This window comes from Rhea pennata, chromosome Z (assembly GCF_028389875.1).
Source record: "Rhea pennata isolate bPtePen1 chromosome Z, bPtePen1.pri, whole genome shotgun sequence".
NCBI classification, from domain to species: Eukaryota; Metazoa; Chordata; class Aves; order Rheiformes; family Rheidae; genus Rhea; species Rhea pennata.
In genome coordinates, this window is record NC_084702.1 from 36,152,473 (window position 1) to 36,166,471 (window position 13,999).

The following is a 13,999-nucleotide window of genomic DNA, read 5'->3' on the forward strand; positions in this document are numbered from 1 at the left end:
TGGTGAATGTTGCTGCTGTGGATACGGTTATGTGCGAATTTCAAAAATTCATTCGGGTCAAAGAGACACAAGCAAATGTTTCCTGATTGTAAATCGGTGTGTATCCCTGTGAAATGGGAGTGTGAAGTCTGACGTGAGAGAACTTGAAAGATTTGTTTCAAGGCCATTTGGAATGGGCAACTAAACTTTTCTTATTTTTGTTCTTTAGCATTATCCCTGACTCAAGTGAATATGATATTTTTCTCAGTGATCTGGAACTTGCCACTGCTGGATGTAGTTTTCTGGACTAGGGAGACCACAACTGCAGTGGCAGCTGTGGACATTAGGTGAAGACCTCAGCTGATGTTACCTTACGAGGTGATAAGGACCCAGAATTTGACTGCAAGTCAGGAATTTCACCAATGGAAAGAGAGCTATACAGTGGTATAAATGAGGAAGCTATACTGCAAAAGTCTTAATCTAGTCCCCTTAAAAAATAGATAGCAATGGTAAAGCTTAGACAGCAGTTGACTAGGCTGCTGAGAAGTTCAAGTGGGATTGGCACATGCTGAGATGCCATCATCAAACCATTTCACCATTCAGTCCTGTACAGACGCAGATGCGTAAGGCAACATAGGCAACATATTGCCTTACACAATAAAATCTGCACCTGAGGACCGATTTCAATGCAGAAGTCAAAATAACATTGAGAGATTAAAATCTCAACTGAGGGCAGCACATGCTCCAAATTTCCACTGACTTTATTTCTCATAATATTAAGATTAATGTCTAATTTGTTTCTAATTCTTGTTATTAATTTTGCATTTTAGTATTTCCCTTGGCTTTGGATAAGGAGAATAAAGTTGTCCAGTTTAATTTTATCTGTGCAATTTCAATTAAGTTCTGTCTTGTGGTTTCCATGTCCTAGTGCAGCATTTCAGTAATTTGCTTGAAAATTATTGAGTAGGAATTGGATTTTATTTGCTTTGTTTACAGCAATTATTTTTCATCCCCAGGTCTGAATGTCAGGTCTGATTTATTTGACCAGGCAAGTTTATTTGACAAGGACTAAAAGCATTCTTGGTGTGCTTATTGCAGGAAGAGGAACAGGGCTGTCTAGTCACCTCACTATATAGTGTTACACAGTAAAACACACATACATGTACAACACTAGCCAGTATAGGGAATTATCACTTTTTTTGTAAATTAACTTGCAGTATTCCTATTTACTCTTAGCATCTGGAGTAATTTCTAGAGTGCAGGTCACATAGTTTGGTGAAAGACCCCAAATTCAAGTTCAGAGGAAAATCTTTATGTAAACATTCTCGAAGACCAATGAGACTGCGTTTTGCTCTTGCTGAGAAAAATAAACTCTTTTTGTTCTCATATTAGAGCATCTTCCTGTGTGGAGGAAAATGCAGTGGGAGTATTTTTAGCTGCTTTTGTCTGGAGGGTAAAAGAGGAAAGGGAAAAGGAAAAGAACTGAATTTTTAAGTCATTTTTCTTTAAAGAATGTTTTTTTCTTAATAATATTTTTGCAAGACTAATTCCCTTTTCAGTAAACATCAGAAGCTGGCCACTGCCAACTAAAACAAGACAAGACAAAATAATACAAACTAAATTCTCTTTAGTGAAAGAGAAGGGCTTGCTAGATGGCACCTTCAGAAACACATGGGCTGATCACACAGCCTAAGAACAAGAGAAAGCATATGTCTTACATATAAATATGTTTGCTTGGAGCATGCTTTGCAAAGCAGTCCATGCAAGCTAAGTTTCATGTATTTACAAAGTGTCAGCAGCTGACTCACCCTGAATAAAAAATCAGAAGACTGGAATCTACCCCAGATGTTTGCAGACATGTCGTAATACTGACAAACATAATCTACGGGGTAGAAGAGGTGGAAGTTGTCCCATCCTTCCACTTAAATTTCCATTGTATTTAAGGTACATAAGCTTCCATGTGGAATCCCAGAGGATGGTTTGTTTTGCTAGTGCAGATATCTTGCAAAAAGCACTACTGAAAGCCTGAACAGGGTAAGATGGTTGAGGTTCATAGGGAGAGAGGTGTTCAGTACAGGAAATAAATGTTAATATTAAATATTTATGCAGATGAAGATTAGCAAAGAAACAGAGGAATGAATATAAAAATATCTGGAGGATTTTAGGTTAAATTACAGTGCATCAAAACAGAGGTATTCAGGCTAAGGTAAAAATAATCTTTGTTTTGTTATTTCAAAACTTAAAGTCTTAAAAAGAAGTCATATTCATCAAGCATCTAATGAAGTTTTTGTTAGCAAGTGTAAAACTGACAGTTAATATTGCCAAAACCTAGCATTAAAATATAAAGCTGTTTAAGAAGAGAAATGTTTTTAATTTGCTAGTTTTTTAATTTGGGTGTGTTTTTAATTTTATTTTAGTTTTTCATATGTTTGACTGTGTTTCCTTTAAATGTCAGAACTAGAAATGTTTTTTTTTAATGACATCATATTTGAACATAATCACACAATTGCAAGAGCTGGTGCTTGGCAAACCGAATATACTAAAAACGTGCAAATAATCAAGTTAGCAGCAATAACCAAAAGGATTCATATTTTAATGAAACTATCTGTAGAAATTCTGTAACCGTATTTCTCCAAGTATTCCATCTTTATTAATCCAAAACATTTTCCTTTTCGTCTCTGGCTCTATTTGCCCCAAAATTTCTCAAAACCTTGCCTCCACTGCTAATCAGTGCTGCCTGTGTCCTCTACCTTGTGAGGGGTTGTACGGAGAGGTTGTTCAGTCACGTCTTAGTCAAGATTTACGCTGGTTAGGCCACTGAGCCACGTAAAACCACAGGTTTTCAGCCCGCTCCAGTTTTTCAAAGATTTCCATTTCTACCAGCATCGCACAAGCAGGAATTCAATGCTGTGCCCAATGCAGGAGCTGAAGCAGTATTTACAATACTGCGGTTTGAGCAAGTCATTTTTAGCATGACTTTACCTGGTTAGGAAGAATCAATTGAACTCAGTTTCGTTTACCTGCGTGAGTACAAAACGAAGCACGGTTGGGGATTTAGTACGCGGGACAGGGCTGTAATTCACACGATGTTTGCAGCCCTCCTTTCAGCCGTGCAGTGGAAACGGTGAGGACTATTTTTGAACGTTCCCCGGGGGAAAACATGGCCCTGGCTGCACATGGAAGATTTTACTTGGACTATTCTCCCTGGAGCTTCATCCTACAGCTGATGAATAGTTACTATTCAAAGTAACGTAAAGCTCAGTGAAGTCAACAGTAACTTTTCCATCAAATTCAACAACGCTTGGATCAGATCTGACTTGTTCTCTTTATGACTATTTAACCAAGAGACATTGGTCCTCCCACCCTCCTGCTGCAAGGCTGAAAAATAGTTAGCTGGAAATCATAAGGGTGTAATAAGTGTATTCTCGACGTGTTTCTTTGGGTTGCTAGCTGTGCCGGAGAGCGCAGGTGTCATCTTTCCGTTTAGCCTTAAAACATGAAAGTTAACGTGAGGTCAGTCCCAGAGAGCATTATGCTTTTTCTGACAAGATCAGCACCAAAAAGTGAAGGATGCAGATAGAAGAGAGTCCAAACAGAGCCCGGAGGAGGTGGATGTTGCTATTAGCTTGACTGGGAGAAATCTTTTTGCCTCGCTGTAATCCTGCCTATTTTTCTACCTGCCTGCTGGGACAGGATCATAGAGGTCTCGAGTGAACTCTGACTTATCCCATTAAAACTACTATTACTAGGAGTTGCAAAAGATAGATTTTCTGATGAAATCCTAGCTGCTTGCAGAGAAAGGGGATTACTGAAACTTCTGTAGTTCCCATCTTAAAGGAAGTGCAATATCCGTAATATACGTATTGTGCAAAAAAGATTATTCTCGTCAGAAAAAAGCACTCGCCCTCTGATTTTCAGAGGTCAATCCTTATGTTACAGGAGCGACATGGAAAGCCTTGTCCTTCGGCCCGTGTTGAAGGGAAAGGAAATCTCATGGCGTAAGCTGCTTCTTCCAGGTTTTAGGCCAAGAAGTAAACACGCGTGTCTGGCATTCGGTTACAAAAATCCGCTTTTTGCATCTGCATAAAGTGACCTAATTTAGGAAAATGAAGGAGACTCTTGTGCTTATTTGTTTAGTGGAAAAAAACGAGCTTGCAGGCCTGTAAACTTGTGAGCTTTCAGCATATCACTAGATATTGATTCTGTCAGTGAATTCCAGTGCTGAGGTTGGAAACACTTGCTGTTTAAACTACAGCCTGGAATGACACAACTTGTAAACAACTCCCTTGGAAGTGCTGATTCTGAGCAACGGTGGCCCCACAGCCCGTGGCAGGAGGCCTCCCCTGAGATTCATTTTTAGTCAAACTTAACATTTATTCATTAAGCTACCTCGTTGCTGGGGGAAGGGAAACTTTCCAGTTCATACAGGCCTAATCAAAAGAAATTAAAGGAGCGCTACGCCAGCACTTACGGCACTTCTGGGCATACCATTATTTTGCAGCCTCAAAGTTAGTCTTTTAATAAAAGTCACTTACGGTGTCTATCGGAGCGGTAGCTAATGCGGTTGTGACTGCTGCTGCCGGGCAGATACAGCAACGTGTGGGGCTGCCAGAAGAGGAAGGAGCCAGCCCCAGGGCAAGCTTTGCCTCATCTTCCTCCTAAACGTGGCATTCTGCGGGGCCAGAATAAGCAGAAGTTTGTGGGCAGGGTTTGGGAAAGAAGGGAGGAGGGGGTACGAAAAAGACAGGGGGGCGAAAAAAGGGAATTTGGGAAGCGTAAGGGCGAGTCCTTTCCTCCATCCGCAGGGGCACAGCCTGCGCGGTCACCTCGCAATGCGTGCAGGCAAGCCTCGGCCTCCCGTTCCAGATATGCTTGGCTTTGCCAGTTACGGAAGCCTAGTAAGAAGATTTTTATAGTGGCAAGCAACATAAAGGGGACTGGGGAAAGAAACTGAGAAATATTTAATCATTCCAACTCCTCCATTTGAGACTGCCAGCTAAACGACGACATCCTTCCTCGCGGCAGATGCTTATTTTAGAACAGCAGTTCTTTACAACCCCCATCCAGAGCAATCTTTACCGCTCACACGCCTGTCCCCCTCCCCTGACCAGTCAGGCTGAAAGCACGGAGCGAGTGATACCGCTCCCGCGCCTGGGAGCTGAGCGCGCTGCAAAACCATAGCCCAGGAGGGCCCACGTCAGCCAACAGCAGCTTGACTTGAGCCCGCAACACGCGGGCGTGCAACTGGGGGTGACTGGGACGGCGGTACAGGCCGGCCGGCTGGCGGGCAAACCGAGAGACCTCAGCAGAGCTTGCTTCTGCGTGCGGTGCCCGCCACAGGCAAGTGCGAAGTAAGTGGCTCTTTCGGGAGGCTGGCTCACGAGAGCAGGCTCTTGCCAGGAATTTACAGGCGCAAAATTGGCAGCACATACTGGAACGCTAGCTTATTTTCCTGGATTACACTTAGTAAGAACGCTATTAGGCACATGGTGTTTTACTCATGCCTCGATGCTACCAGCTTCTGCTGGCACCAGAAAGCCCGTTCAGGCGAAGGGCGGTTGTAGAAACACAAGTTGTGTTGCCGTCAACCTGTGCTGCCCCGGACAGCGTGGAAGCAACTGGTCTGACTCAGGCGGTGCGTAGCCGGGGCTGGGAAACCTGCTCAGGGCACCCAGCGGTTCTGCTGAATCACAGCTTCCTCCTGTTTGTCGGGAATCCAAAACGTCTTCTAGGAAAAATGAGACAGATGTGGCTTGCGTTCCTGCTCGTACGAGGAAAGGCGTTTCCACTAGAGAAGGCTAACGTTAGAAACGAAAATTTTTGTCTTTATACTTTTAAGAGGGCATCATTACTGTTTATCAATCAGTTGTGAAATATAGTTGCATCTACTTTTTTATTATTAATGCAAGACTAAAATATCACCAAATTAAGCTTTTACAGCATACATTATCATGTTTTCTTAAATGCTTCAGTTGACAGACTTTATGAAAGCTCCTTCTCCACGGGTGAAATCTTCCATTTTTAACAATTAGCAAAAAAAAAAAATTTTCCTAGCTAAAGTCTGAAATTAGCAGCTATATAAACATGTAAAGCAAATTATTAAGGTCCACAGTGCCAGAAAAGGTAGTCCGTTCTTGTCATGGAAAGTGGTTCAAGGTTCAGGGCATACAGGAGAGAAATCATTGATTTATGGGTGGGCAGTGATTTTTTAAATGCAGGGAAAGACTGTTAAGGACTATTCACGCTAAATTGCTTTATGCTGCTGCTTCTGACTAATATTCAGTTCTTTGATGTGCATGTTTATAAAATTATACCTCAAATGCAGCCTACTGCATGGTAGTTTTTAAGAGGCCCTGGAGCTCTCTACAGTCAGACCAGCTGAGCGGAAAATGGTGATCTACAGCACGAAGAATTATTAGTAAAGCGTGGGCTGAAACAGCCAACCTGAAATTGCCCAGTATTGATGAAGTTCAGTATTGTACTACTTACTGTATCTTGACACCGTTTACAGTGAAATTCTGCAAGGAGCGTAAGTTTACTGCTCTCTCCAATTGGTAAACAAGTATTGCATTTTCCTCTTGCAACATTCTCAGTCGTCTTTCATAGCACTGTGCCCTAGTGTTAGTTCACCTCTGCCTTTCTCAACAATATCTTAATTCTAGTGTTTTACACCTCTACAATCAACAGTTTAGACAGTGTCCTATATAGCCTCCTCTACACTAGTCAACATGTGACTATCAGACGTAGGAGTTTTTCATCTGCTCAAGATGCAGAAGCTCATTTTTAACTCTGAAGGTCTGAAGACACTTACGTGAGCCTCACTCCTCCCTGTGGGCTTCAGATGTTTCTGGTGAAAGCTTCTGCACTTTTGCAGAGCTGAGCATACCAATTGCACTGACAGTTATGTCTACTGAGGCTGTAGGAGAGCATTTCCCATTATAAATCCCGGTCTGTCTTGATTTTATTGGCTTAGTTACTTAAAAGTTACTTAAAAGCACATGAATAAAAGCATGCAACAAGATCAGATCAGAGTCAAGAAGGAAAAAGCAAGAGTGGGCAATGAGCAGGGATTGGGGGGGGAGGGATAACATGCAGAAGAGACAAGGCAAGGCCAAACACAGGCCAAGGCGGGCAGGCAGAGGCAGGTGGGGAGCCCAGGCCCTGCCTACCCATCAGGCATCCTAATGGCACAAGGCTCCTGAGCCTTCCTTGCTGACTGATTTCCAAGGGACCTGCTGAAAGGAGTGTGGATCTATCCCCTACATTGGCTCACGGCATCTAGGGCAACAGCTGTAACTGCCCATTACTCTGTTAGTTTCTTCACAAAGTTATCCTCACTGGGATTAGGGATCAGGAGGGGATCCACGCAGTTCTGTATAGTGCAGCTTGGAGGGAAGAGTCCAGGTACGCTTAAAACAGCAATTCCAGCTATGAGCACCTTGGAAATGACATGCAGAAAATTCCTTAGGAACAATGTTGAAGTTACAAACATGAGAATTTCAGACCCTCAGAATTAAAAATTGCTTTTCTCATGCTGTTTCAGAACCTCTGTGACCATGCCACCTTCACAGTACTCCAGGATCGTTTCTTAACAGGTAAAAAATTATGAAGTTTCACAGTTCACTGTAGTTGGGAATTCTGGTTCTTCTTTTGTGCTCTCGGTGGGAAGGTGGATATGAGGGACAAACCACTGTGTCTGGAGCCATAGAGCAAGTCATCCGATCACTACAAAGCCTGTTTGAGTGCTTGGACCATATGGACATAGCTGTAGTGGAACGTAGCTTAGTCACAACTGGCATAATCATATGGGTATTTAGCTCTTCAAGGAGGTTGCCCACCTGTGCTGACTTCTGTCCTAAGGTAGCTAAACTAGTAGTTTCATTAAACCAGAGATCTTTTGTGCAGTACTGGTTTATCACTCTTAAGGACCATGCAAAATCAGAGTAACTCAAAGAGGGACGTTTTCTACACTGAGGAATGGAAGAAGTTGAGACTCTGTCTTAAGAAGCTGCATGACTCAGTAATATTGCCTAAAACTGAATGAGGGAAAGACGAATTCTTATTCTTCATGTCAAAAACAAAGCAAAACATAGAGCTTAGTTGATAAGCTTAAAAGCTAGTGAAGAAAACCTTTTTCACATAGCATGTAACAACTATATCATAGAACTATCAAATTCAATAATTTGCATTAGAATACAACAATTTGCATTCTAAATAATTAATTGGGATTAAATAATCAATCTAAGTAATTAACTAGGACTGTTAGTAGAAATAAAGGCAGAAGGCACTTCCCCCAAAACTGGACCTTTGCCCGGTTGCAGCACTTTCCATTTAGACACATGAAACTATGGTTGTCCCTATCGCAATGTGTAACAAAATGTGGCCGATTCCCTTGTCAGTCACCCAAAGATGTGATTAACTCCTCTAGCTTTCCAGAAAATGGCTCATGTTTCCCTGCTGTAGTCATTGTGCACCCTTGGGGAGGCAGTAAACTAGACACAAAAGTACGAGTCTTTAAAAACCTAGCCCACTGTCTAGCCACAGCTAAATTAGGCTTTCAGCTTTACACTGACATGATTAAATACTCTTATTCCCTGATACAGAGTTGTATCTGTGCTCCAAGTCTAAATGTCCAAATGTCCTGAAATACACATCTGTGATTTTTATAATGGTAGAAGACTATGAACACAAATCACTGTTCTTTGAGTGCCAGTTTTTTTAGGGAGTCATCTGTGCAAAATGGATTGGTTTGTACTTGCAGAATCTGTCAGGCAAACTAAGGGACTGTCACGGGCCTCTGCAGGAGATGTGCCTTGTCAAGTCACGGAGAATCAGTATGTGACTTGGTTTCACTCTTAGCCTTTAGCACAACTAGTCTGCCATTTCTGCTTGATAGCAGGTTGTAATTTTATATTGAACACTTGGCTGTGAATAGAATGGAGAAGGAAATATTCTTCTGGAATTTAAAAATACATGATCGGGAAACAAAAATATATTTCCAAATTCTATTTTTTTAATAATGGCTGCCATAATTCTAGGAGAACTTTCCCCATATAACAACATAGTGGTTTTTGAGCATACTTTTAAGTCTTGAAGCTGAGTGATGCATGCTTGAGTTGCTTTCTTGAAACTAATAGGGTGACTCATGGGGGTATGGAATAAGCAAGGTGAATGGCTTGCCAAGTTTGAAACTGTGTGACTAGGACAGATGCATTATGTGCTATTTTTAATAAAGGTGCTGAAAAAAAGGACAAGCAGGCAATTCACACGAGAACGCTGTGTCAATATTTGTGTAACTTTTGCATCCTACTGCTTGAAGTGTAAGATCCTTTTTGTCTCATGCAATCATGGAATTAAAACCATGCAGAGTTTCAGCAAAATCTCAGAAGAAAACTCCCCGGTTTTAAAAAAAAAAAAAGAAAAAGAAAAATCCACCATGGTGGTTAAATTCATCAGCATGATAATGCTTTATGGATTTTGAGAAATTAGGTCAGTTCATGTACAATAGGCATAAGTGTAACAAGGATTACAGTTGTAGGTGCTTATTGTACGTGCAGATGAGTTCTTCCTGAAATTCCTTTCCAGCCTAGCAATGCTAGTTTTTGACATCTCCTTACATTTGAGTCTAATTCAACAAGAATAACCGTGCCTTGCTCACTGGCATTTGCAAGGTCTTATGGTTTCTCTTGACGTAGAAGTTAAAAATCTCTTAGAAAGAAAAATAAATACTTCATAGCACATAAAGAAGTGGTTGCTGAGCTCAGTGGGGGAGTATTGTTAGCCATAATCAGGAGTTAACTAGGTCAAGAAGTAGTTTATCTACAAAATGAAGATTGCAAGTGTTTGGCAGCATCTGTTTGTGGAGCTAAGAGCCACTTTTCCAAAGTATTTGCATTTATTGACACAATGCCAAGAAAAAAAAAGACTTCCAGGTTTCTTTTGTTATCCCACAAAGCCCTAGAAAGCAGTCTGGATTTTGGAACAATTTTAAAAGAGAGAGAGAGAGAGAGCGCAAGCAGACTGGAGCAAGATAATAAGATGATGTTGACCTTATATTTTAAACACTAGAGGTGCTAGCCAGCAGAGCAGACAGAAAAAAAAGAGCATAAGTTATTGCTACCATTTGCTGGAATAGCATTCTGTAAATTATTAGGGGCAAAGGGATACAGCTTGCACTCGAGTCTTCTGCATAGCCCCAGTGTGACCTCGGACAATTTACTGAAGAACGCTACACCTCAGGTCCCTTCTCTAGCTTCTTGCTTCACAGTGACAATGAGGTTTAATTTATTAACTGTACACATAGTTCCTGCAGTTTTTTGGGGGAAATAACATAAATAAGCGCAAGGTACTGTGATCGTTTGCATCTCTTAACTGTGCTAATTAACCACAGGAGCACACTTGTTGTTACAAAACCTGTGCTTTTCACATCTGTTAGGTAAACCAGAGCACTGAATGCAAAAGTAATGCTCAAGAACCTGTGTGAGACATGCAGTGCTCTTTGAGGAGCATTTAGCCCGTAAGCCAGGGAGTGAAGTGCATGGAGTAAGTCATAACTAGGAGACTTTAATCAGTGGCAAGTAGATGCTGTTCCATTTTGTCCTTCCATAAGGAAAACTTGCGCTGACTTCTTTCAAGCCAGAAATTTGAAATTTCTGAAGATGCAGAACATCTCCAAGAATGTGACAACTAAATTGAAGGCTTTTTTTGTTGTTGTTTTAAATTTCACACTTATGGTACAAACAAAATACATGTGATACCTCTTGTTTTGTTTGATACCTGTGAAGTATAACACACTGAAAAAGAATTTCTACTTATCTGAGAGTTTTTCAATTTGTGATCATTAAGCAGCCCTGAAAATGGGATTCTTGTACAGCTAATTAAGGTGCACAAAAAGGTGAAGAGAAGAAATATTCTAGTTGCATATACCAAGCACACTATACTCTTATCAGTGATGGCTGGAAATTGGAGGGTCACTCTAAAAGGCAGTTATACTTTGCCACCTCCCATCAGAAGAGCTCGTGTCCTGAAAACAAGAAGAGGGAGACACTGACTGGTGCCAAAGGCAAAGTGGAAAGGCTAGAACAGAGAAAAGATCTGTGTTAAGTACTGCAGTAGTAAGGTAGTCTTAAAATAGATTCAGGATAGACAAGAGCTGTGCAAGGTGAGTGGGTGTAGCAGCACAGAAAAGAAAAAAAGAGCTAATTACTACCTTTCTTTGAACATGCATCCATCATGCGAAATTCAGCTACCCCTCTCTGAATCTCCTACCATCTGCAAGTAACCCTTGGTATCCTGGTTTCTCCCATTTGGTTTTGCATTCGCCCTAAATACCATCTGAACACAACCTCCTGCTTTTGTCCTTCATTTTTGCTTTTCTGTTGAGAGATTTGTGACAGATTTCCACCTCTTTCTTTGGCATGAAAAACATTCAGACAGAGCACAGTACATACCTGAATATAAGGCGAGTTCCACCTGAATATAAGGGAAAACTTCTTTACTGTGAGAGTGCCAGAGTACTGGAACAGGTTGTGCCAGGAGGGGTTGTGGAGTCTCCTTCTCTGGAGATATTCAAAACTGGCCTGGACGTGATCCTGTGCAACATGCTCTAGGTGACCCTGCTTGAGCTGGGAGGTTGGACTAGGTGATCTCCAGAGGTCCCTTCCAACCTCAACCAGTCTGTGATTCTGTGATATAGGTGAATACTGTCGGGTTTTGTGGATGCACAGATTTGGAATTCCTTGAAGTCAGCTTTGACTTCAGATTTGCTGTGTGCTTCTTGGGACGATTCACCTTCATTATTAACCAAAAAGTTTCGTGTTATGTCACCCATTATGTAATTCTGTAGTTGTGTTACTTGGAAGCACACACTGATTTTCTGTGAACATGATTCTTCTGAAATCAGGAAAAAAAAGTCAGGAAAAAGTTAGAACGTCCAACTTGCTAACACAAAAGCTAGACAGAAAAGGGTAATGTATACTTGCTGCACTGAGCTGGGATATCAGTGCAGTACCATACCCAGGAATTTGAATTAACATCATTGCTACATGAGAAGAGGTCTCTGTGCTTTAAAGTTCTGCCCTTATTTGCATCATCTGGTGTTTCAGCACATGCTCTTGAACTCATCAAGTGGCTGATGGATGTGTTTGTAAAGGCTCGGCTGGTCACTTTATACGCAACGATAAACCCGCTGTTGTACTTAATGAGGTCAGTGAAGCAACCAGAAAGGAAATATATAATTCTGTAGCATGGCTCTGTAAGCACAGTACTGCCTAGGCTTTTTAAGCTTAATGAAGCAGCTACGCAGCAGCTGAATATTCTTGTTGAACAGTCTCAGCATGGATTTTAAAACTAAAATGTTGCTGGTATTCACGTCCCTGTGCCCTCTCCTTGGAGAGTCCGTGGCTCTTACTCTCTTACAAAGTCTGCATCTTTCAGGCATTAATGGGTTTGAAATCAGCCGTTTGCTTCATTTGCATTTTAGATGTGGGCCAGGGTCTCCCTTCCCCGTCTCTGAACATCACGTCCACTGTAAGCTGGCTCAGCAGCCTCCCGTTCGCTCTCTGGGGCATGCGCTGTCCAAGAAGTAGCTGAAGCGGTCCCCTGAAAAGGACACTTTAGCATTTCCCTGCTTCAGACCCCTCTTCTAGGGGTACGAGCCCCCACAGGAAAGCTTGCACGGGACAAGCGGTCCAGCGCAGCCACGCATGCTGCCCAGTCCTACTGCCACAGCCGGGCAGGAGCCTTCAGAGAGGGAGCGCTGCCGTTCGCTCCAGCCCACCGAGATCTGGTTACGCGATTTCGCCCGAAAGCCCTGGAGAAATGCCTCTGTTTAAAGAACGGAGCAAGGGTTAATTTTTAAACACGGTGTTTGTCTCGTGTTGCGGCGGCGCTGTACCAGCAAGAGCAGTGCCCGAGGCCGCCCGGCCTTTCCGAGGCGCAGACGCAGCGCGGGCACAACCGGGTCCCGTCGCGGAGCGCGAACGCCCCAGCGGCACACCGCCGCGCCGCGCGGCAGCTGCGCGCCCCGGCGTCCCGAGGCCCGCTAGCGAGCCCCTGCCCGCCCCCGCGGGCGGCTGAACGCCCCCGGCCGCGCCGCCGCGCGTCCCGCCTCGCGCCTACCGAATCGCGCCGCCGCCTCCGACTTACAAGTACGCGGAGCGAGCAGCAGCGCGCGAAGGTGCCGGGAGCGCACGTTCGCGGGCTCTTCGCTGCCGGCGTCACCTTCGCTTCCCGATGACCGCGGTCCGCGGTGTAGCTTAAATTGCACGTTAAGCGGTGAGAAAAAGAGCGAGGCGTATCGCTGCCCCGCCGCCGCGGATTTGCGCCAAGCGACGTTCGCCAGCTGAGCGACGGCCCCCGCGCTCCTAACCCGCCTTTTCTCGCTCCCTAGATGGGGACCCCGCGTCGGCGCCGGAGCCAGTAGGGGCGAAGCCGCCGCGCGCTGCCATGATGACGAGCCGCTGCAGCCCCCTGCCCGAGGTGCTGCCCGAGGGCCCCGGCTCGGCGGCCCCCGCGGCCAAGAGCGCCGGCGGCGGGGCCGGCCCGGCCGGCGGCCGCCCGCACTACGTCATGCAGGTGTCGGCCAAGGACGGGCAGCTGCTCTCCACCGTGGTGCGGACGCTGGCCACGCACAGGTATCGCCGGGGCCGGGCTGGGGGGCGGCCCCGGCGCGGGGCGACGCTACGCTTTGGAAAGCGCGCAGGCGGGACGCGGGGCTTTTTGCTTGATATTCGCTGCCCCCGAGACGGTAATTAAAGTCGCACTCCAGCTTCGTAAGGGTCGCGGGAGGTACGGCGTTAAGTTCTCGTGATTGCACTGAAATTGAGGAGGAGGAGGAGGAAGCAAGCTGTCTAGGGATGCCCCTGCTCAGGTGAGCCGGCTGCAATGATTCAGCCTGCTCCGTAGGAGGAAACCTCAGGAGTCCTGCTCGGGCCACCGGTGCAGGCCGCCCGCTCCCTCCCGGTGAGCGCTCCCCTCCTCCCCCCGCGCTTCGGGCACCCCAAAGGCACCGGTGCCCGGT

The 13,999-nt window shown here is 44.4% G+C and overlaps 1 protein-coding gene across 6 annotated transcripts in view; it reads left to right on the forward strand.

Annotated features, from left to right (window-relative positions):
* MARCHF3 (membrane associated ring-CH-type finger 3) overlaps positions 1-13,999 on the forward strand; it is a 74,040-nt gene that overhangs the window by 44,075 nt on the left and 15,966 nt on the right. For 3 of the 6 annotated variants that reach the window (XM_062600447.1, XM_062600442.1, XM_062600443.1), the window contains exons 2-3: positions 7,523-7,574; positions 13,370-13,613. In XM_062600447.1, coding sequence (XP_062456431.1) covers positions 13,426-13,613 — 188 coding nt within the window. In that variant the 5' untranslated portion in view covers positions 7,523-7,574; positions 13,370-13,425. The remainder of the gene's footprint in view (positions 1-7,522; positions 7,575-13,369; positions 13,614-13,999) is intronic. The other 3 variants (XM_062600444.1, XM_062600446.1, XM_062600445.1) reach the window with 1 other exon arrangement.